We start from the raw sequence: 23,802 nt of genomic DNA, 5'->3' as shown, positions 1-23,802 counted from the left end.
GGGTGGGTTCCTCCCGGGTTGGATCGGATCACCTGAATCGGTTGCGGACCATTGGCGATGCACGGACCCGATTTAGTCAAGTCTATGGGCGCTGCCATCTTTTTCCCCCCCCAATTTTTTTTCAACTAAATTTTAAATTTTTTAAATTTTATTTTAATTTTAAATTTCTTATTTTTAATTTCATTGATTCATTTGTTCATTAATTCATAGCATGCGCAGAAGCCAACTTTTAAATTTTTTAAAAAAAATTAAATTAAATTTTTAATTTTAAAATTTTTAAATTGTGTTTATTTTTTTTAATTTCAATTTTCATTGATTTATCAATTCATTAATTTATTCATCGTATGCGCAGAAGCCAACTTTTTTTTTAAAAAAATGAAAAATTAAATTTAATTTTTAATTTTTTAAAAAATTCAATTGTTTTTATTTTATTTTTTTAAATTTCAATTTTCATTGATTTATCCATTTATTAATTTATTCATTGTATGCACAGAAGCCAAGTTTTCATTACTGTGCAAGTGGTCGCCATCTTGTTTTCGGCTCCCCCCCCCCCCCCGCGAGATGCACCCATACGGTGCAGGAGGAAGCTAACCGGTAGCAAGGTATGTTAGACCCCCACCTCTGGTCTGAGTGAAATCATAGGGGCCTGAACCTTTCAGGAAGAAATTCATGTCACCGGTGCATAGAATCGGAGATGGTAATTAAATAGTTGGAATTCCTCTCTTTGGCCAATGCAGGGAATCCACATCGAACGTTAGTGCAGATAACGCTCGGTCTCTCGGTGAAGGCGGGAAAAAGTTGAAATAAATGCCACCTCCGCAGGCATCTGTTCCATCGTTCAACAGTGGGACATTGTTCTTGAGGTCCAACAGAATCCTACGTCCTTGTTTCTTTGAACCCACGGCTTCGGTCACGGACCAGCGATATGCTGCAGCCTCCAGAAATACCAGCCCCACCTCCAGGGGAAAAAATTGTATTTCTAACACGATTGGGGCAGTTGACATCCAAGAACTTCGACTGCCCTGTTTCCAATTCTGTCGGTCTTCTCAAAACAAACTTATTGGTAAACCTTCAGGAAGCCAAACCTGGTCCTTAGCTTGAAGGACTGGTTCTTTTTTCCTTCCTTCCGATTCCCGGAGTCTTGCTATGTCCTGCGGTTTTCTTGGCAAGGCATTTCAGAAGTGTTTTGCCTTCTTCCAAGGGCTGAGCTTGAGTGACTGGCCCAAAGTCATCCCACTGGCTTTGTGCCTTAAGGTGGGATTAGAACTCAGGGCTTCCTGGTTTCTAGCGGATTCCTTAACCACGATTAGACCAAAGTGGCTCTCAAAAAAACATAAAAGGACCTTATGTTAAATGTTTTTAGCTGGAGTTTCAAAATTAAGGGAGACTAGGATGGTCCCATTTTGGCCTATATATAATGATGATGATGATGATGATGATGATGATGTCAGTACAACACAGCAAACGAGATCACTATGCTGGATTTTGTATTTCATCACCAGTTGGGCGCTTCCCAAGCACCTAGGACTGCGTGATATAGCGGCGAATTATGTTTGCCGATCCCAGTCAAGCGGCCTTTTGCAATTGACAGGTGAAGATTTGGTCAATTCCGATGGTTTTCAAATGTCCACTGAGATCCTTTGGCACTGCGCCCAGCGTGCCAAGTACCACTGGGACCACTTTCACGGGCTTATGCCAGAGTCGTTGCAGCTCGATTTTTAGATCTTCATATTTCACTAATTTCTCTAGCTGCTTCTCCTCAATTCTGCTGTCTCCTGGGATTGCGATGTGGATGATCCATACTTTCTTTTTCTCCACAATCACAATGTCTGGTGTGTTATGCTTCAGAATTCGGTCAGTCGGAAGTCGGAAGTCCCACAGTAGTTTTGCTTGCTCATTTTCGACCTATTATTATTATTACTATTATTACTATTATTACTATTATTACTATTATTATTATTATTATTATTATTTAGATTGGTATGCCACCCTTCTCCGAAGACTCAAGAGTTATATGTTGCAATATATGTTTTGGTAGATTTTCACGGGTACAGGTATGACGGTCTTGGTATATGCGGGTTTTGGCATATTCGGGTTTCTTCCCACGTAGGATTCAGTGAATTCTGTCGACGTTTCGACGAGATCCCACTCGTCATCTTCAGGCTGGTGTCCTTGTTCTAGGGCGAACACAGAGAGACCTGAGCTGCCTTCCAGACAGAAGCACCAGCCTGAAGATGACGAGTGGGATCTCGTCGAAACGTCGCCAGAAATCACTCAATCCTACACGGGAAGAAACCCAAATATGCCAAGACCTTCATATATATATGTATGCCAAGACCGTCAGACCTGTACCCGTGAAAATCTACGAAAACAAGTATATATAATAATATATATATGTTATAAATATATATATATATATATCTCACATGTTTAAGCTGAATTTGAAAATTAAGGGATCTATTTCGGCCTAATTAAGGGATCTATTTCGGCCTTATTTTGGCCTCATCAGCTAGCCATACCCACTGGGACTTGAACCTGCAACCTTTGCCTTGTGTGTGTGTGTGTGTGTGTATATATATATATTATATATATATATATATATATATATATATATATATATTGAAGGGATTAGATACTGTAGCCTAGAGGTTAATTCTCTGCCTTACAAGGCAAACGTTGCAGGTTCAAGTCCCAGTGAGGGTATGGCTAGCCGATGAGGCCAAAATAAGGCCGAAATAGATCTATTCTAGTCTCCCTTAATTTTCAAATTCAGCAAAAAACATGTGACATACATACATATATATATGTATATACAACATATAACTAAGGGTGGCATACAAGTCTAATTAATAATTAATAATAATGTTAAAATTAATAATCTGAAAACCTAAGAAACCAATTAAAATGCTCTCCTACCCATTCAATCCGCAAGTGTATCAGTTGCATTTCCATTTCTGGCCTGACTATTGAGGTCCGGCATCCAAGCGAAGCCTTTTTGGCCCAACTCGAAGCAAAAGGGGCTCAGGCCGGCCGGCTCCTTCCCAATCCCACGTTCTGCAGGGGGGGCTTTTTTGCCACCAGCTGGGTTGGGGGGGGTTGTCGTGTACAATTAGACACAGACAGCTGGAAACGGGGAAACTGCAGCTGCCAAGGAGCGTCGCTCTGTTCCAAGGCTGGTTTAGAATATTTGTTGCTTGGAGCAGAATATATTCCAAATGGCGCCCAGCACAAACATATGTTCACACACACACACACACACAGATGCACAATTAGGACTCGGACACTTGTTCACCCGTGCAACAGAGGGGAGGAGGCTTTTGCAAGAGACTTGGCGCTTGGGGTGTCGCTCAACAGGCTCTGACTCGGTTTTCTCTCTCTTTTTTGCATGCAAGGCAAGGGTGGACAGGAGATTGTAGCCGCAAATCCCCCTTGCTCCCCCCCCCAAGGATGTTTAGCTGCATATGGGGGTGGGAAGGGAGCGGGTCTAACTCAGTGATGGTGAACTCTTTTGGGTGCCAAAAGGGTGCGCCCACAGCCATAATGCAATGCCCTCCCAACCACGCATATGCACAACAATAACATTAGCATTTAGAGCATTATAGACATTGTAGACACTGCCCCGCCCCCAAAATAAAGGGAACCCTCAAAGAACGGATCCTGGATCTGAATGCGTGAAATATTCTCCTTGAATCCTTTGTTCTGTACAAAGCAGAATGTGCACGACAGCAGGTGAGATGGATGGTCAACCAGTGTTGCTTCCTAAGTGGACAGTTTGATTTCACAGAAGTTTGATCTACTTGGAGTTCTATTGTTTACGTGTTCCCTTTATTTTTTTGGTCAGTATATATTATATAAATAGCATTAGCATTTAGAATTATATACCGCTTCTTGTGCTTTTACAGCCCTCTCTAAGCAGTTTCGAAAGTCAGCCTCTTGCCCCCAACAATCTGGGTCCTTGTTTTGCTCACGTTTGAGGGGAAGGAAACATAGAAACATAGAAGTCTGACGGCAGAAAAAGACCTCCTGGTCCATCTAGTCTGCCCTTATACTATTTTCTGTATTTTATCTTACAATGGATATATGTTCATCCCAGGCATGTTTAAATTCAGTTACTGTGGATTTATCTACCACGTCTGCTGGAAGTTTGTTCCAAGGATCTACTACTCTTTCAGTAAAATAATATTTTCTCATGTTGCTTTTGATCTTTCCCCCAACTAACTTCAGATTGTGTCCCCTTGTTCTTGGGTTCACTTTCCTATTAAAAACACTTCCCCCCTGGACCTTATTTAACCCTTTAACATATTTAAATGTTTCGATCATGTCCCCCCTTTCCCTTCTGTCCTCCAGACTATACAGATTGAGTTCATGAAGTCTTTCCTGATACGTCTTATGCTTAAGACCTTCCAGGAAGGAAGGGAGGGAGGGAGGGAGGGAGGGAGGGAGGGAGGGAGGGAGGAAGGAAGGAAGGAAGGAAGGAAGGAATAGCACTTATATACCCCTTCACAGAGCTTTACAGCCCTCTCTAAGCGGTTTACAGAGTCAGCCTCTTGCCCCCAACAATCTGGGTCCTCCTTTGACCCACATCGGACGGAGTCAACCGTGAGCCGGTGGCCAGGTGGGAGTGGCTTGACAATCATGTGACTGCGGGGGGAGAACTTAAATGTCATGTGACTGGCTTAAAGGTGGCCAACTTGATGTCACTCACATCCAGGGTTAGGGTTAGGGTGCCTGGTCTCTCCTTTCCTCAAAGAGATACAATTTCCCTCTCTATTTACTGTTACTGAACACCCAAAATATAATATTTAATTCTATGTATATATGCCATAGGTGTACATACATATTTCACACAGGCACACAAAAATATACATTATCTACTATATAAATTGTATGTGTGTGTACACACACACACAACTCTTCTAAAATTATAAACATTCAACCTCATTTACTACGATAGGAAAAACATACCCAGAGCCAGTGTTCCCTCTAATATTTTTTTTTTGGGGGGGGGGGAAGTATAGTGTCTGAGCGGCAGTCCCTTTGGGACTGGGCAGCACAGAAAGAATAAACAAACAAACAAACAAACAAACAAACAAACAAAAAACCCACCCTGTTTTGCCTCAGAGAATTTCAAAATAAAATACTGTACTGTGTGTCTATAACAATGAGCTCATAATAGGGCAACTCTATCAATATCAAAATGCCACTTAAATAGTTGAGCTAGTTTCAAACTAGATTTTGATTTTCTTTCTCTTTTCCTTCCTCTCTTTTTTCTATCTGTTTCTCTCTCTTCCTCTCTTCCTCTCTCTCTCCTTCCCTCTCACTCTTTCCCTCTCGGCTTCTGGGCAGGTTTGGAAAACTCTGAGTTGATGATGATTTTTAAGTGAGCGATTGCTCACTGCTCAGCTTAGAGGGAACTATGCCCAGAGCCCAAAAGGGAAAAAAAGTAAATAATTCAAACTTTTCCTACCGTTTCTGTGTACCTGACCAAAGTTTTTCTACCAGTTCTGCATACCTGACCGTACCTGTAGGAGCCCATCACTGGGTGGAGCTGACATAGCGCAACCCCTTGCATGCCCTCAGATATGGCTCTGAGGACCACCTGTGGCGTGTGTGCTACAGGTTCACCATCCCTGGTCTCATTCAAAAGCCCTGGAGGTTGCGCCCACCCACCTGCGAGTGGGTGAATTGGAGCCAGTTTTGCGACAGCAGTTCCTGCCACTTGACGTAAGTTTGGGCAGCCAGGTTCTTCAGCGTGGTCCGGTAGAGGAGGCTGGGATTCTCGCGGAGGTTGCTACAGATGTGCTGCTGCACCTGGAGGCAAAGCTGCTGGAGGTGGCACTGGGGGTAGAGGAGGAAGGAAAGGAGAGCAAAGGTGAACATAGGGACATCGAAGATTGACAGCAGAGAAAGACCTCCTGGTCCATCTAGTCTGCCCTTAGACTATTTCCTGCATTTTATCTTAGGATGGATCTATGTTTATCCCAGGCACGTTTCAATTCAGTCACTGTGGATTGACCAACCACGTCTGCTGGAAGTTTGTTCCAAGCATCTACTCCTCTTTCAGTAAAATAATATTTTCTCATGTTGATTCTGATCTTTCCCCCAACTCACCTCAGATGGTGCCCCCTTGTTCTTGTGTTCACTTTCCTATTGAAAACCCTTCCTGACCTTATTTAACCCTTGAACATATTTAAATGTTTAGATCGTGTCCCCCCTTTCCCTTCTGTCCTCCAGACTATACAGATGGAGTTCATGAAGTCTTTCCTGACAATGTTTTATACTTAAGACCTCCCACCATTTTTGTAGCCCGTCTTTGGACCCGTTCGATTTGATCCATCTCTTTTTGTAGGTGAGGTCTCCAGAACTGAACACAGTCTTCCAAATGGGGTCTCACCAGCGCTCTGCACAGTGGGGTCACATTTTCCCATGTTTAGAATTCATCGGGGAGTAAGGCAGAACACAGCAGGAGCAAAGCTAACTGTATTTACAGATTGCAAATGTTCAAAAGTCACAACACTCCCCTTTAATAACTTTATTCCTAACAGTTTTCATCCAAATTATCAAACATTCATCTCGTTGGGTATAAAAACTTTTATTTTCTCCACCATAAAATAAAAACAATCTATAGTTATAAACATAACAACAATGCTTACAATCAATCATATATAAACTTTTCTTACTGGGTCATTCTTTGACAAGTGGACCAGGTGTCCACTAGACTGATTTTTGCAGCCTTATTTGAAAAGGAACCATCACAAAAACAATATATGTGATAGAAAAAAACCATGCTCTTTCAATAAAAATGAAGATGATTGAAGGTGAGAAAACATTAGAAAGAGCATATTTTTTTTCTATCGCTCTGTTTTCTTACCTTCTGCTCCCATGAACCATAGAGCCGGGGCAGCCACAGAGAAGGCCCTCCCCCCAGTCCCACCAACCTACATTGCTAAATCAACGGGACCTGGGGGAGGCCAACCCTATTGGTTATACACATCACTCCATTCATTCAACATTGCAGGACTTAGTAACTGAATTAACTCATTTTCTGGACTGAACTTGCACAACAGGCCAAGTCGCAAACCCCTTAATTAAGCATGCAATTAGCTTAGATTTGTGCTGCGATGGTAATCGCTATTGTTTTCCACACCCGACTTAAATGTACTGCAAGGCATTTAAGTATGGGAACTGCAGAATTATTTGTATCTCTCGCACGGTTCTTGACCCCTCCAATTTCAATTTGTGCCTTCTTCTTTTTTTTGAATTTTACTTATTAAATCTGTACAGCCTTCCATCTCACAACTGCGACTCTGGATGTTGCACACCAGTAGTGGGTTCTAAAATCTACTATCAGTTTGTGTGCGCAGAAGCGTCCTAGGCAGGTGGGCGGAGCCTCTCGCCGGCAGCGCTACCGGTTCTTAGAACTGGGCCGAACCGGGAACAGCCCACCACTATTGCACACCATTTACACAGTCCTGTTTCAACAAAACTCCTGTAGGAACATGTGAGAGAGCATTTTCCTGAAAGATACATAAGTACATAAGTGCACTGGTGTGCCTTTCGTCCCCTGTCCAATTGTCTTTCCTTTCTCTCACTTATCATATATATTTTCTTTCTTTCATATATCCTCTCCTCTAAGTTCACTTTACCCTTATATATATTACTACATGTCTATTTTTCTTCATTTGCGTATTGGACAAATGAATAAATAAAATAAAAATAATAAATATTAAAAGTTTGCCTGTGTTCATACAACTGATGATGCCATAAATCTATGTTATTACCGTACATTTGGACTATAAGTCGCACCAAGATTTAAGAGGTAAGTAAGAAAAACAAATTTTCTAGCACATTAGCACTAAGACTTATATACTGCTTCACGGTGTCTTTACAGCCTTCTCTACGCGGTTTAGAGTCAGTCTCTTGCCCCCAACCATCTGGATCCTCATTTGACCCACCTCAAAAGGATGGGAGGCTGAGTCAACCTTGAGCCGGTGGTGAGATTTGAACTGCTGAACTAAAGCTAGCAGTCAGCAGAAGCTGTTGCGCCACCAAGACTCATTCTGCCTTTCCCCAAGAGCACTCTGCAAGCACTTCCAAACTCTCTGTGCACTCCGTTTTTTCCAATTTTCACCCGTTTTTGCAAAAAATGGGGCACGCAGAGTTTTTGGGAAGCCAGCAGAATGCTCCTGGGGGATGGGGAAAGACAAGAATGCCCCTTTTTGCAAAAAAAAAAAATGGCCTGTTTTTCACTCATTTTTTTTGCAAAAGTGGGGTGCACACAGGGTTTGGGATGCCTGCAGAGTGCTCCTGGGAGCTGGGGGAAGGCAAAAACGCCCCCATTTTTGCAAAAAACCCCACCTCCATTTTTGCAAAAAAAGGGTCCATTTTTTCACTAGTTCTGCAAAAACATAGAAACATAGAAGACTGACGGCAGAAAAAGACCTCATGGTCCATCTAGTCTGTCCTTATACTATTTCCTGTATTTTATCTTAGGATGGATCTATGTTTATCCCAGGCATGTTTACATTCAGTTCCTGTGGATTTACCAACCACGTCTGCTGGAAGTTTGTTCCAAGGATCTACTACTCTTTCAGTGAAATATTTCCTCATGTTGCTTTTGATCTTTCCCCCAACTGACCTCAGATTGTGCCCCCTTGTTCTTGTGTTCACTTTCCTATTAAAAACACTTCCCTCCTGGACCTTATTTAACCCTTTAACATATTTAAATGTTTCGATCATGTCTCCCCTTTTCCTTCTGTCCTCCAGACTATACAGATTGAGTTCATGAAGTCTTTCCTGATAGGTTCTATGCTTAAGACCTTCCACCATTCTTGTAGCCCATCTTTGGACCCGTTCAATTTGATCCATATCTTTTTGTAGGTGAGGTCTCCAGAACTGAACACAGTATTCCAAATGTGGTCTCACCAGCGCTCTATATAAGGGGATCACAATCTCCCTCTTCCTGCTTGTTATACCTCTAGCTATGCAGCCAAGCATCCTACTTGCTTTTCCTACTGCCCAACTACACTGCTCACCCATTTTGAGACTGTCAGAAATCACTACCCCTAAATCCTTCTCTTCTGAAGCTTTTGCTAACACATGGGTGTTTTTGCCTTCCCCCATCCCCCAGGAGTATTCTGCAGGCCTCTGCGCACCCCATTTCCCCCCCAAACCCTCTGCACCCTACTTTTGCGAAAAACGGTCTCATTTTCTACAAAAATGGGACACTGGGGTGGAAAATGGTTATAATCAGCCAGGCCAAAAATGGTTATATTCAGTGCAGACAGACATTTCCATCCTCTTTTGGGGGCGGGGGTGCATCTTATACTCTGAAAAACACGGTAAACTTAAACTGTGGTAAAGCCCAAGTAAACCACCAACAGCCTTCATCTACACATAAACATGCCGATGTGCTGGTCGGCTTCCCGGCGTGCGCTGAGCCACAAACTCCCCAGCCCTGTTTGAGTCTAGACCAACGTTTCCTGCGAGAGCCCTCCATTAAAGCGCCTCTTAGCCATTAATTGCAAACTACAACTCCACATCAATTGTGCACCTTCCCCAGACCCACAGATGCCCTTAGCCAGCATTTCTTCACTTCAGTGGGTTGTACAAGCAAGCTGGCTCCAGTGGAGCCGGGAAAGGGAAATTTATGCTGCCCGCAAAATTGAGCCGCTGCCAGGCTAAATGTCAGACCCAATGTACGTATTATTCCAATATATACGGAATCATATATATGTATTTGGTGTGTTTGGGGTTTTCCCCCCGTGTATCGAGTGTTTTTGCGATGTTTGGACGAGGTTGCGCACAATATAGAAAATATTTTTCTATTAAAAAAAAACGCAGCTCCATCCTCACTTTATTTGTCTATTATTTATTAATTAGATTTATATGCCGCCCGTCTCCAAGGACTCGGGGCGGCTTTGTTCGCAGCAGCGCAAACCCCAGGGTACCAGCCCGAGGATGGCGAGCGTGATCTCGTCCAAACGTCACAAAAACACCCTCGATACATGTGAGAAAACCCAAACACACCAAATAGATACTTATACCCGTGAAAATCTATGAAAACACATATAGCTGTATAGCTAGAGGTCTAACAAGCAGGAAGAGGGAGATTGTGATCTCGCTGTATAGAGCGCTGGTAAGACCACATTTGGAATACTGTGTTCAGTTCTGGAGACCTCACCTCCAAAAAGATATTGACAAAATTGAACGGGTCCAAAGACAGGCTACAAAAATGGTGGAAGGTCTTAAGCATAAAACTGATCAGGAAAGACTTCATGAACTCCATCTGTAGAGTCTGGAGGACAGAACGGGAAGGGGGGGGACATGATCGAAACATTTAAATATGTTAAAGGGTTCAATAAGGTTCAGGAGGGAAGTGTTTTTAATAGGAAAGTGAACCCAAGAACAAGGGGGCACAATCTGAGGTTAGTTGGGGGAAAGATCAGAAGAAAATGTGAGAAAATATGATTTGACTGAGAGTAGTAGATGCTTGGAACAAACTTCCAGCAGACGTGATTGGTAAATCCACGGGAACTGAATTTAAACATGCCTGGGATAAACATAGATCCATCCTAAGATAAAATACAGGAAATATTATAAGGGCAGACTAGGTGGACCAAGAGGTCTTTTTCTGCTGTCAATCTTCTATGTTTCTATGTAACATACATATACATATATATATACACACACATATATCCATATGTAACACATTTCTGCTGAATTGAAAATGAAGGGAGACTAGTATAGATCTATTTCGAGGTTGTTTCCTCTCATCAGACAGTCATACCTTTACTGGGATTTGATCCTACAACCTTTGCACTGTTAGGCAGAGAATTAACCTCTAGGCCACAGGATCTCCTCGGTTCAGCTTTGTGTACACACACACAAACATACTTTTTTCCTAGCATGAGATTTGCCATCTGAGGTTGGTCTTAACGCAGCCTTTTATTCCCCAAACTAGTTTTCCCGCTGTCCTGGTGCCCACCTCACCTGCTCTGCTGGAGACGCTGGCTTGGTTCCCACAACCACGTTGGCTAAGACCAGGAGGTTGTAGCAAAGGTAACAGGCCTGCAAGGGAGAGAGAAAGAGATCAGTTAAGCAGAGAGGCAGAGATGCTCCTGCAGACTTCAGGTCTCCTTCCCCTTTTGGGGCAATCAGTGGTCCAGCCCTCTCAATGACCCTCTAAGCCAGAGGTCTTCAAACTTGGGAACTTTAAGACTTGTGCACTTCCAACTCCCAGAATTCTCCGGCCAGCATAGCTGGGAGTTGAAGTCCACAAGTCTTAAAGTTCCCAAGTTTAGAGACCCCTGCTCTAAGCTAAGGAGATGGAGCAGGTCCTCCATTTCTCGTTCCTAGCACCCAACATCTTTATTTGTTTATTTTAAGGTTTTTTTTAAATGCATTTTCCTTTATAATACATCACATTTTCAGTTTTACAATGATGACAGTCCATCTGTTTCTGCCTCTTTCCTTCACCTTCCCTCTCTTCTTCTCCATTCCTCTCTACTTCCCTCTCCTCTCTTTTCCTCTCCTCTCTTTTCCTCTCCTCTCTCCCCTTCTCTACTTCCCTCTCTCCTATTCCTCTCATTCATTCCCTCTCTCTTTTCCCCTCTTCCGTCTCCTTCCATCTTCTCTTCCCTCAGCTTTTCTTCCCTCCCCTCCTCTTTTCCCATTCTTGGCTTCCCTCTTCTCCCTTTTCCTCTCCTCTTCTCTCCTTCCCTCTCTTTTCCTTTCCTCCTCAATAATAATAATAATAATAATAATAATAATAATAATAATAATAATAATAATTTATTAGTTTTGTATTATGCCGGCCCTCTCTGAAGACTCGGGTCGGCTCACAACACAATACACACTGTACAAATCCAATATTAAAAAAACAGATTAAAACCCTTATCATAAAAAATTAATCACACAACCCAAGCAAACCATACATAAATCGTAGTATATCAACTTCCCCAAGCCTGGTGACATAGGTGGGTTTTTAGGAGTTTGCGAAAGGCAAGGAGGGTGGGTGCAGTTCTAATCTCCGGAGGGAGTTGATTCCAGAGGACTGGGGCTGCCACAGAGGAGGCTCTTCCCCTGGGTCCCGCCAGACGCCATTGCTTAGTCGATGGGACCCGGAGAAGGCCGACTCTGTGGGACCTAACCGGTTGCTGGGATTCGTGCGGCAGAAGGCGGTTCCGAAAATATTCTGGTCCGATGCCTTCCCTCCCTACTTCCTTCCTCTTCCCTCTCTCCTACTCCTCTCCTCCCATCCACTTCCTTCTCTCCCCTCCCCTCTCTCCCCTCTCTTCCCTTTCCATTCATCTTTTTCCTTTCCTTCTTATACATACATTTCCATTCCCCAACAAAGTAGAATATATTTTGCAAGTCCCGTCTCTTTCACATAGAGCCATACATTTTCTAAGAATTATATTAGAAGCAAATAACCTTAATACCTGCATGAATAATATATTGTTTATGAACCCTCTTCTTCTTTTTAAAACAGATCTAGTAGTGATAGCAGTAACAATCCTGATTACGGTAACATATTGATAATATTTACTCTTCGTACTAATAATTTTGCATTCTTTGCCCAAAACATCTTTAGTTCTGCTTTTTCCAGCCATCCTTTGAGCACAGGAGGGAAAAATGGAATACCAGTAGGATGGCCACTAGCTTATCCCTTAGCCCACATCTTCTGGGAAGCACCCATCAGTGGCTTACTCCAAAGGCCCAAGGAAAAGCTAGGAAAGAACCTGTGTGATGCCCAGATAAACCAAGTTTGGAGTGGGTTGAAACTCTTGGGTCAATTTAAAAAACCAGGAGTGGAAATGTTTCTGGCCTGGGCACCACCTATCCATCCATCCATCCATCCATCCATCCATCCATCCATCCATCCAAATATCAAAACAGATATTGACAAAATTGAACGGGTCCAAAGATGGGGCTACAAGAATGGTGGAAGGTCTTAAGCATAAAACGTATCAGGAAAGACTTCATGAACTCAATCTGTATAGTCTGGAGGACAGAAGGAAAAGGGGGGACATGATAGAAACATTTAAATATGTTCAAGGGTTAAATAAGGTCCAGGAGGGAAGTGTTTTTAATAGGAAAGTGAACCCAAGAACAAGGGGCCACAATCTGAGGTTAGTTGGGGGAAAGATCAAAAGCAACATGAGAAAATATTATTTTACTGAAAGAGTAGTAGATCCTTGGAACAAACCTCCAGCAGACGTGGTTGGTAAATCCACAATAACTGAATTTAAACCTGCCTGGGATAAACATAGATCCATCCTAAGATAAAATACAGGAAATAGTATAAGGGCAGTCTAGATGGACCATGAGGTCTTTTTCTGCCGTCAGTCTTCTATGTTTCTATCCATCCATGCGATTTCTAAGCCGTCCATCTCCTGAAAGACTTCTTGTTCTACCTTCAGGTGCTTTGGAGAATAGGTTGACTCCCTCTTCTTTGTGGCAACCCCTGAGATATTGGAAGACTGCTTAATCATGTCTCCCCTGGTCCTTCTTTCCCCTAGACTAGGCATGCCCAATCTCAGCAACCATTCTTCATATGTTTTAGCCTCCAGTCCCCTAATCATCTTTGTTGCTCTTCTCTGCACTTTTTCTAGGGTCTCAACATTCTTTTTTGCATCGTGGCGACCAAAACTGGATGCAGGATTCCAACCGTGGCCTTACCAAGGCTTTATAAAGTGGTATTAACACTTTGCGTGATCTTGATTCTCTCCCTCTGTTGAAGCTGCAACTGTTGAATAAACTGGGATGAAAAGCTAGCACATCAGTACCAGATGCTGCCTAGCTTTTATCTGTTGAATTTATGCAAAACGAACAATCAAATGTATTTCTGAGAACAAGGTCAAGATGTTCTCAAATCAGACTCCGGTCCTGATAACCTCACGGGCACAAAGGCCCAACTTTCTTTTTCTTTTAAAGACAATGTCATCTTTGTTGAAGATAAATAGGGGAGGAGATACATTAAGCAAAAGGACTATGCGAATATTGGTACAAATGTATAGGAATTTAGAGTATACAGTTATAATATATATACGGAGAGGGGGGTCATACAAATCAAATCAAATCAAATCAAATAAATAAATAAATAAATCATAATAAACGCTTACATATATAAAAGAAAGAGAAGGAAGGAGAAAGGGAAAAGAAAGAAAAGAGGAAAAAATAGAAATAAAAGAAAGGAGAAAGAAAGAAAGAAAGAAAAAGAAAGAAAGGAGAGATAAATTCATATCTATAAATTTATCAGATGTCATAAATAGCGTCAACTTATCTGTTGACCGGATTATTCTACAGCTTTTAAGATCTTTACTATCAGTATAGATGAAAGTTTTGAGTTTCTAAACTTGAGTTAGAGTTTTAAGTTTCGTCATTTTGAATTTCTTCATCCTTTTATCAATGATTCATAATGTTATTTTATAAGTTCGTGTTATAGTTGTTTGGGTGAAGGGTAAGAGGATCATGATGGCAACAGCACAAAAGGGACCGGCCTTTCCAGTTTTGCAACCAAAGCTTTCCTTGCATCCCCCCATCCAATCCAAGGCCTGGCCTTGCTTAGCTTCCCAAACCCAGACAGATTCAACCAGAGCCATGTTGACCCAAAACAAGATAGATAAGGGGAAGCCTTGAACAACATTCATGCTTTGATTTTATTCTGGGAGGACTGCCCCGATTTCATGATTGCACAAATGGTACACGAGCGGATCTATGCAGTGATGGTGAACCTATGGCATGGGTGCCACAGGTGGCACACCAAGCCATATTTGCTGGCACGCAAGCCGCTCAGCTCCAAGATGCATGTGTGTGCCGGCCAGCTGATTTTGGGCTCACAGAGAGGCTTTGGGAGGGCGTTTTTGGCTTCCATAGAGCCTCCTGGTGGATGGCGTTCTTGCCCTGCCCCAGATCCAGGGGAGCCTTTGGAGCAAAACACGAGACTACTGGGTCCGCCATAAGTTGGGAAAGGACCATTGAACTTACCAGAAGGAAGGAAGGAAGGAAGGAAGGAGAGAAAGAGAAAGAAGGAGAAAGGGAAGAAAGGAAGGAGAGAGAGAAAGGGAAGCAAAGAAGGAGGGAGAGAGAAAGGGAAGGAAGGAAGAAGAGAGAAAAAGAAGGGAGGGAAAGAAAGAAGGAAGAAAGAAAGAAAGGAGAGAGAAATGGAAGGAGGGAAGGAAGGAGAGAGAGAAAGGAAAGGGAGGGAAGCAAGGAAGGAAGAAAGAAAGGAGAGAGAAAGAGAAAGAAGGAAGGAGAGAGAGAAAGGGAGAAAGGAAGGAAGGAGAGAGAGAAAGGGAGAAAGGAAGGAAGGAGAGAGAGAAAGGGAAAGCAGGTAAGGAAGGAAGGCGTGAAGGAAGGAGAGAGAAAAGGAAGGAAGGAAGGAAGGAAGGAAAAGAGAGAAAGAGACAACATTTCTCAATTTCAGCCACTTTAGGTTCTCAATTCCCAGAGTCCCTTAACCGGTCAATATAACCCACTCAATATCATCCAATACAAGAGGTCTGGGGCATCTCAGTTAAGTACAGTATAAATTATTCCTCCAGTGAAAATTAGAGGGTGCAAATTAGAAGGAGATGCCAAGGGAAAGCGGCTGGTTGAGGGCCACCCAGAGCGTTGGCTTGTTCCAAAAACGAGAGAGCCCAGAACTAAATATATCCCGGCTCCTGTTTATCTACTAGCCTGGACGCCATAGAAGGGCTCCAGGTTCGCCTACCTGTTGTTTTCATATCTTTCAGTGAAAAGCTTTTAATTATCCAGCTGGCAGGCAATTGTATGAGGTTCTCGGGGACAAGGTGGAACATCTAAAGTTCTAATTTTTTTTTTTAATTTTAAAACAAAATCGAGCAAAATCTTGGCTCATTAACTTTGAGCGCTTCCTGGCAAAATGCTAGGTTGGAAAGACACGGGTATTTAATAAAAATTTACCGAGGAGCGAAGGACTAAATATCATATTTAATTGAGTATAAAACAACGGAAGATTTCATAGGGGAGAAAATGGAACGGTGCCCAGCAATGTAATTGGTGGGAGGGAGGGAGGGAAACACGGGGCTATAAAACGAGGGAGAGAAAGGGGGGGAGGCGTTTGCTAAGTTTCACACCAGAGTAAAAGGCATTGCAATTGGACTGGTTCCATTGGGCCAGGATCAGTGAAGGGCTGCAATTTTTTTTTTACCACCCTACCGTGGGCGTGGCTTATTTCGAGGGTGTGGTTTGCCGGCCATGTGACTGGGTGGGAGTGGCTTGATGGCCATGTGACCGGGGTGGCTTAAAGCAGTGTTTCCCAATCTTGGCAACTTGAAGAGATCTGAACTTCAACTCCCAGAATTCCCCAGCCAGCGAATGCTGGCTAGGGAATTCTGGGAGTTGAAGTCCAGATCTCTTCAAGTTGCCAAGGTTGGGAAACACTGGCTTAAAGGACATGTGACTGGCCAACTTGACATCACTCAGGTCCAGGGTTTGGGTTAGGGCGCCTGGCTTCTCCTTGCCTCAAAGAAATACAATTTTCCACTCTATTTACTATTACTGAACATCCAAAATATACTATTTTGTCCTTCTCCGGGTCTTGTCGACAAAACAATGTTGTCTGGCAGGATCCAGGGAAGAGCCTTCTCTGTGGTGGCCCCGGCCCTCTGGAATCAACTCCCCCCAGAGATTAGGACTGCCCCCACCTTCCTTGCCTTTCGCAAACTTCTGAAAACCCACCTATGTCGCCAGGCTTGGGGAAATTGACATACCCCTAGCTGTTCCATTTCATGTATGGTTTGTTTGGATTGTACAACTGTTTTATAATGGGTTTTTTTATAATTATTTTTAATATTAGATTTGTATTTCTGTATTATTTGTTGTGAGCCACGCTGAGTCTTCAAAGAGGGGCGGCATATAAGTCTAATAAATTATTATTATTATTATTATTATTATTATTATTATTATTATTATTATTATTATGTCAGTACAACACAGCAAACGAGATCAGTATGCTGGATTTCGTATTTCATCCCCAGTCGGGCGCTTCCCAAGCACCTAGGATTGTGTGATGTAGCGGCGAATTATGTTTGCCGATCCCAGTAAAGCGGCCTTTTGTAATTGACAGATGGAGATTTTGTCAATTCCGATAGTTTTCAAATGTCTGCTGAGATCCTTTGGCACTGCGCCCAGCGTGCCAAGTACCACTGGGACCACTTTCACGGGCTTATTTATTTATTTATTTATTTGTTTGTTTATTTATTGGATTTGTATGCCGCCCCTCTCCGGAGACTCGGAGCGGCTAACAGCAACAATAAAACAGTGTACAACAGTAATCTAATACTAAAAACGATTAAAAACCCATTAATATAAAAACCAGACATACATACATACATACCATGCATAGAATTGTAAAGGCCTAGGGGGAAAGAGCATCTCAATTCCCCCATGCCTGGCGGCAGAGGTGGGTTTTAAGCAGCTTACGAAAGGCAAGGAGTCATTGCAGCTCGATTTTTAGATCTTCGTATTTCACTAATTTCTCTAGCTGCTTCTCCTCAATTCTGCTGTCTCCTGGGATTGCGATGTCGATGATCCATACTTTCTTTTTCTCCACGATCACAATGTCTGGTGTGTTGTTGTTGTTGTTGTTATTATTATTATTATTATTAAGCAACGGGAGAAAATATTTGATTGAAAGAGTAGTAGATGCTTGGAACAAACTTCTAGCAGACACGTTTGGTAAATCCACAGTCACTGATTTTAAACATGCCTGGGATAAACAGAGATCCATCCTAAGATAAAATACAAGAAATAGTATAAGGGCAGACTAGATGGACCAGGAGGTCTTTTTCTGTCGTCAACCTTCTATGTTTCTGTCATAAAAATGGGAATTACGGGGGTGATAAATCAATACTCTGCAGCCCTCTGTTGAAATCTCCAAACTTCTGGAATCTGAGAAAGGTTTTTTGGGTGTGGCTGGGTTGCTCATCCCCCGATTCCAGTCTCAAACCGAAAGCCGATTTGGAAGAGTAGGAATTCCCGTCTTCAACAAGGTACAGTGATACTTCGTCCTACGAACTTAATTGGTTCCGGGACGAGGTTCTTAAGGTGAAAAGTTTGTAAGACAAAACAATGTTTCCCATAGGAATCAATGGAAAAGCGATTATTGCGTGCAAGCCCAAAATTCACCCCTTTTGCCAGGTGAAGTGCCTGTTTTTGCGCTGCTGGGATTCCCTTGAAGCTCCCCTCCATGGGAAACCCCACCTCCGGATTTCTGTGTTTTTGTGATGCTGCAGGGGAATCCCAGCAGGGGAATCCCAGCATTGCAAAAACGAGCGTTTCGCTGTCAACGGAAGTCCGGAGGTGGGGTTTCCCAGCGAAGGGAGCATCGGTGAAATTGCAGCATCCCAAAAACACCGAAGTCCTCGAAAGCCCACCTCCAGACCTCTGTGTTTTTGTGATGCTGTGATTTCACTGAGGCTCCCCTCGCTGGGAAATCCCACCTCCGGACTTCCGTTACCAGTGAAGCGCCCGTTTTTGCGCTGCTGGGATTCCGCTGCTGGGATTCCCCTGCAGCATCGCAAAAACACGGAAGTCCAGAGGTGGGGTTTCCCATGGAGGGGAGCCTCAGGAAAATCCCAGCAGCGCAAAAATGGGTGCTTCGCTGACAACAGAAGTCCGGAGGCGGGGCATCCCAGCGGCAGCGGTGGGTTTGTAAGGTGAAAATAGTTTGTAAGAAGAGGCAAAAAAATCTTAAACCCCGGGTTTGTATCTCAAAATGTTTGTATGATGAGGCGTTTGTAAGACGAGGTATCATTGTATTTCCGAATAACCCAGCCGCGGACCAGGAATTCAAGATGGTTTAATTGCCGAGGCAGGAAGGCTATCTTGCAAAACCTCCCCAAATGCAAAATTATTTTCCCGCTGTCTTCAATTCTGGGTAGTAAGTTGCAGAGCAAAGAGAGATGAGAGAAAGAGGGATGGAGAGAGTCATTTAGAACCCTTTCATGAGTGTGTTCTCCAGGTAGGTAAAACACCCTGACGCGAAGTCATTTATTCCCTTTATCCTTATGCAGATCTGTGGAAGGGAAGATGGCCTTTGCAGAGAGGCCGAGTGTGGCTGGGATGGACACGGTAATTAAAAGAAAGGTCTTTCTTCTCGGCTTTCCAGGTTGGTCTAATGAGTTTCCAAATCCATCAGCCTTGGTTTGGGGAGGCACAAATCAATTCCGATGCCCTTTCGCGATGCAGGTGGAGCCGACCCCTCCTGAACCTCTCTGCCGAAAGGGGTTTTGATGTAGTGTCCAATCTTTGCTGGATGTCTGATCCGTTTTACCAGCACCGGCCTCAGCCTTGGAGGATTCCCGTCAGCTGGGGAGACGAGCGCTTATTAATCAGCCCGCCCTTCCCTTCCTAGCGGCTGTAACAATGCCGGATGTAAATTTACAAATCTGGAGCGGTGAATAAAGGATGAGATATGGGGTGCCATTTTGAAGACCGAGAGATTTCCTCCACGTTAAAAGGCAAATCAATTCATTGAGGAGTATGTTTTCTTGGCCAGGAACTAATATTGGGTTGCTAGCTGGTACCGGCCACTGCGTACTGGTAGCGAAAATAGAAACATAGAAGATTGGCGGCAGAGAAAGACCTCCTGGTCCATCTAGTCTGCCCTTATACTATTTCCTGTATTTTATCTTACAATGGATATATGTTTAGGATGGATCTATGTTTATCCCAGGCATGTTTAAATTCAGTTCCTATGGATTTACCAACCACGTGTGCTGGAAGTTTGCTCCAAGCATCTACTACTCTGACATAGGTGCTTTTTAAAATTGATTAGATGCACATATCCCTATACACACCCAAATTCACCTGGAATAAACTGAGCTTTAAACTACAAACGGTGACAACGTACATAAGAAAAAATGATTTATGTGCTATCTAAATTGATGATCTTTTTCTAGCATTTACGCTTTCTGTGTGTTTTCTTTATATGTATGTTTATTTTTCTCTTTTCCTTTTCTTTCTATTTTTGTTTCCTTTTCCTTTCTTTTGTTGTTGTTGTTGTATATTGTACTGTTTTTATTTTATTTATTTATTTATTTATTTGTTTGTTTGTTTGTTTATTTATTTATTTATTGGATTTGTATGCCCGCCCCTCTCCGTAGACTCGGGGCGGCTAACAACAGTAATAAAAACAGCATATAACAATCCAATATTAAAACAGTTAAAAATCCTTATTATAAGACCAAACATACATACAGACATACCATGCATAAAATTGTAAAGGCCTAGGGGGAAAGAGGATCTCAATTCCCCCATGCCTGGCGGCAGAGGTGGGTTTTAAGAAGCTTACGAAAGGCAAGGAGGGTGAGGGCAATTCTAATCTCTGCGGGGAGTTGGTTCCAGAGGGCCCGGGCTGCCACAGAGAAGGCTCTTCCCCTGGGTCCCGCCAAGCAACATTGTTTAGTTGACGGGACCCGGAGAAGGCCCACTCTGTGGGACCTGACTGGTCGCTGGGATTCGTGCAGCAGAAGGCGGTCCCGGAGATATTCTGGTCCGGTGCCATTATTATTTAATGCTTAGTGGCACTAAGTAGCAACCTGCGCCTGCCAGGAATCTATTTCAACTGACCTTAGTGGTAAGGGTCAACTATGGCAATTTTGTGAAGACCTGCAGACTTCAACTCCCAGAATTTTATCTGGGGTGGAGTCAGGGCAACTGAATGGAACTGAGCATTTGCTGGCCGGATGCCCTTCCTGACGCCTCCATGAAGTTCCCAGCAGATATTTTCTTCTTGTGCCTTGATAGAGAAACATCTCCCGCTGCCTAGGATTGAAATCTCAACCTTCAGGGTAGGAAGCAAGTGTCTTCACCTCTAGGCCACCGCGCCGCTTGGGTGCACGGGCCACAAACATTTAACAATAATATAAACTCTGTTTTCTGAACTTGTCTTGCTTAGCTAGGATCCCGTTAAGAAAAAATAAATAAAAGCATCTCAGAATTGTGCACTGCTCAAAAATAAATAAAGGGAACACTTAAATAATAGAATATAACTCCAAGTAAATCAAACTTCTGTGAAATCCAACTGTCCACTTAGGAAGCAACGTTGATTGACCATCCATTTCACCTGCTGTTGGGCACATTCCACGTTGTACAGAACGAAGGATTCAATGAGAATATTTCATTTATTCAGATCTAGGATGGGTTCTTTGAGTATCCCCTTTATTTTTTTGAGCAGTATTTATTTTATTTATTTATTTATTTATTGGATTTGTATGCCGCCCCTCTCCGGAGACTCGGGGCGGCTAACAGCAACAACAAGACAGCGTATAACAATAATCCAATACTAAAAACAATTAAAACCCATTATTATAAAAAACCAAACATACATACAGACATACCATGCATAAAATTGTAAAGGCCTAGGGGGAAAGGGTATCTCAATTCCCCCATGCCTGGCGGCAGAGGTGGGTTTTAAGAAGCTTACGAAAGGCAAGGAGGGTGGGGGCAATTCTAATCTGGGGGGAGTTGGTTCCAGAGGGCCAGGGCCGCCACAGAGAAGGCTCTTCCCCTGGGTCCCGCCAAGCGACATTGTTTAGTTGACGGGACCCGGAGAAGACCCACTCTGCGGGACCTGACTGGTCGCTGGGATTCGTGCAGCAGAAAGCGGTCCCGGAGATAATCTGGTCCGGTGCCATAAAGGGCTTTATAGGTCATAACCGACACTTTGAATTGTATATTTTTTGTCCTGTATGGTTTCCATATTGACCACTTTTTCGCCTCTGTGAACTTCTGAATTGAAGGTACGCTTTGTGCCTTCCGATTAAAAACAAAAACTCAGAAGTGTTGACTTCTTCTGAGGATTCCCCCAAACTTTCAAGTTGACAAAAGGTGAGCGCAGGTGAGGATTAGCAGTCCCAGGTAGAGAAGTTGGCATGGCCAAAGCTATGGGGGAGTCGGGCTGACTATGACTCATAATTACGTGCCAGGAAGAAGGAAGAACCGACAGTGAACAATGGGGAAGATTTAGTGGAAAAACAACTACGGTGCCATCCAAAGTACACCAAAGGTACGGCAACCTTGGCCCAACCCCAACCCAACCTCCTTCTCTTGCCATCTCTTAAGCTTCCTGCTGTATAAATGGGGAACTAGCCAATTTTTCTGCTACACTTCCTGATTTGGTTGAGTTTATTTATTTATTTGTCAAGTACGTATTGGTAATGGCTGGCTCTGTTAAAAAGGGCTATTGCTAACATGTTGTAAGCCGCCCTGAGTCTAAGGAGAAGGGCGGCATAAAAATTGAATGAATGAATGAATAAATAAATAACTATACAAAGATACAGTATAACAATGCTTATATGTATGATACTAGTAAGAGAGAAACATTAGGACAGGGGATGGAAGGCACGCTGGTGCACTTATGCACGCCCCTTACTGACCTCTTAGGAATCGGGAGAGGTCAACCGTGGAGAGTCCAAGGGTAAAGTTTTGGGGGTTAGGGGATGATACTACAGAGTGTGGCAGTGAGTTTATTATTATTATTATTATTATTATTATTATTATTATTATTATTATTATCATCATCATCATCATCATTATTATTATTATTATTATTATTATCATTATTATTATTAATTAGATTTGTATGCCTCCCCTCTCCAAAGACTCGGAGTTTCATGAATCAACTACTCGGTTACTAAAGATGTATTTCCTGCAGTTGAGTTTGGAGCGGTTTACTTTCAGTTTGTATCTGTTGTGTGCCAGCGTGTGTTGTTATGGTTGAAGCTGAAGTAGTCACTGACAGAAAGGACGAACTTTTCCTTTACGTACACTGAAAGCATCTGGAGCAAAACAAATTCCTTGTGTGTCCAATCCCACTTGGCCAATAATTCTATTCTATTCTATTCTACTCTGCTCTAGTTTTGAGAACACGACCTTCCTTTTTATTCCAGGGGTCTCCAAACTTGAAAGTACTTTTGGAGGGAGGGGGCTAGAATGAAATAGATCACGGAGTCTCCAAACCTGTTGACTTCAAAGACTTGTGGACTTCAATTCCCAGATTTCCCAGTATGGTTGGCTGGGAAATTCTGAGAGAATTGAAATCCACACATGTCAAAGTTGTCAAATTTGGAGATCCCTACCTACCTTATACCCAAGAAAATCAATGTGGAGCAATGTTGAGTTTCTTTCTTACCACATCTTCCTTCAAAAGGCTAAATGAATGTTTTGCTATGCATTTTTCCCCCTCCAAGATTAGTTTTCTCTTCTTTTACAACAAATGTCTTAAAATTGAGGGTTAGGGAGCAAGATAATTCTCTGTTTTCCATCGAGTGAAATGGAAACGATAGTGGTCCCATCCCCGGGTGTATATATACGCTAGGAACATCTGGCACTTGCTTCTCCCTTCAAAACATCCAAAACATGTTTTTTCTTTTTTTACAAAAATTCATTGAAATGCTTCAGCAGTTTTTACATCCCCTGGAAACAGCTGTGCCAATTGCTGCACACGGTTAATGCATTACAATCCCACAGCTAAGGACTGGTGCGGGTGTGATTGTGGGAAGGGGCTGCTGTAGGAGTGAATGCCTTGGGTTTCCAAGTGCATGTTTTGACCATTCTTCACTGGAAAACACCCCACTGTGCTGCAGGGCAGTCGTACAAATATTTATTTATTTATTTATTTTATTTATTGGATTTGTATGCCGCCCCTCTCCGCAGACTCGGGGCGACTAACAGCAGTAAAAAAGACAAATATAACAAATCTAATCTAAAAAACCCCAATTTAAGAGACCAATCATACATACAGACATACCATGCATAAATTTTATAAGC

General features: G+C 42.8%; 1 protein-coding gene across 1 annotated transcript in view; it reads right to left on the bottom strand.

Moving 5' to 3' along the window:
- FAM178B (family with sequence similarity 178 member B) overlaps positions 1 to 23,802 on the bottom strand; it is a 216,159-nt gene that overhangs the window by 5,489 nt on the left and 186,868 nt on the right. The window contains 2 exon segments of the mRNA XM_070765954.1: positions 5,671 to 5,838; positions 10,993 to 11,070. Coding sequence (XP_070622055.1) covers positions 5,671 to 5,838; positions 10,993 to 11,070 — 246 coding nt within the window.

This window comes from Erythrolamprus reginae, chromosome 12 (assembly GCF_031021105.1).
Source record: "Erythrolamprus reginae isolate rEryReg1 chromosome 12, rEryReg1.hap1, whole genome shotgun sequence".
Taxonomy (NCBI): Eukaryota; Metazoa; Chordata; class Lepidosauria; order Squamata; family Dipsadidae; genus Erythrolamprus; species Erythrolamprus reginae.
This window is presented reverse-complemented; position numbering and strand designations above follow the sequence as displayed.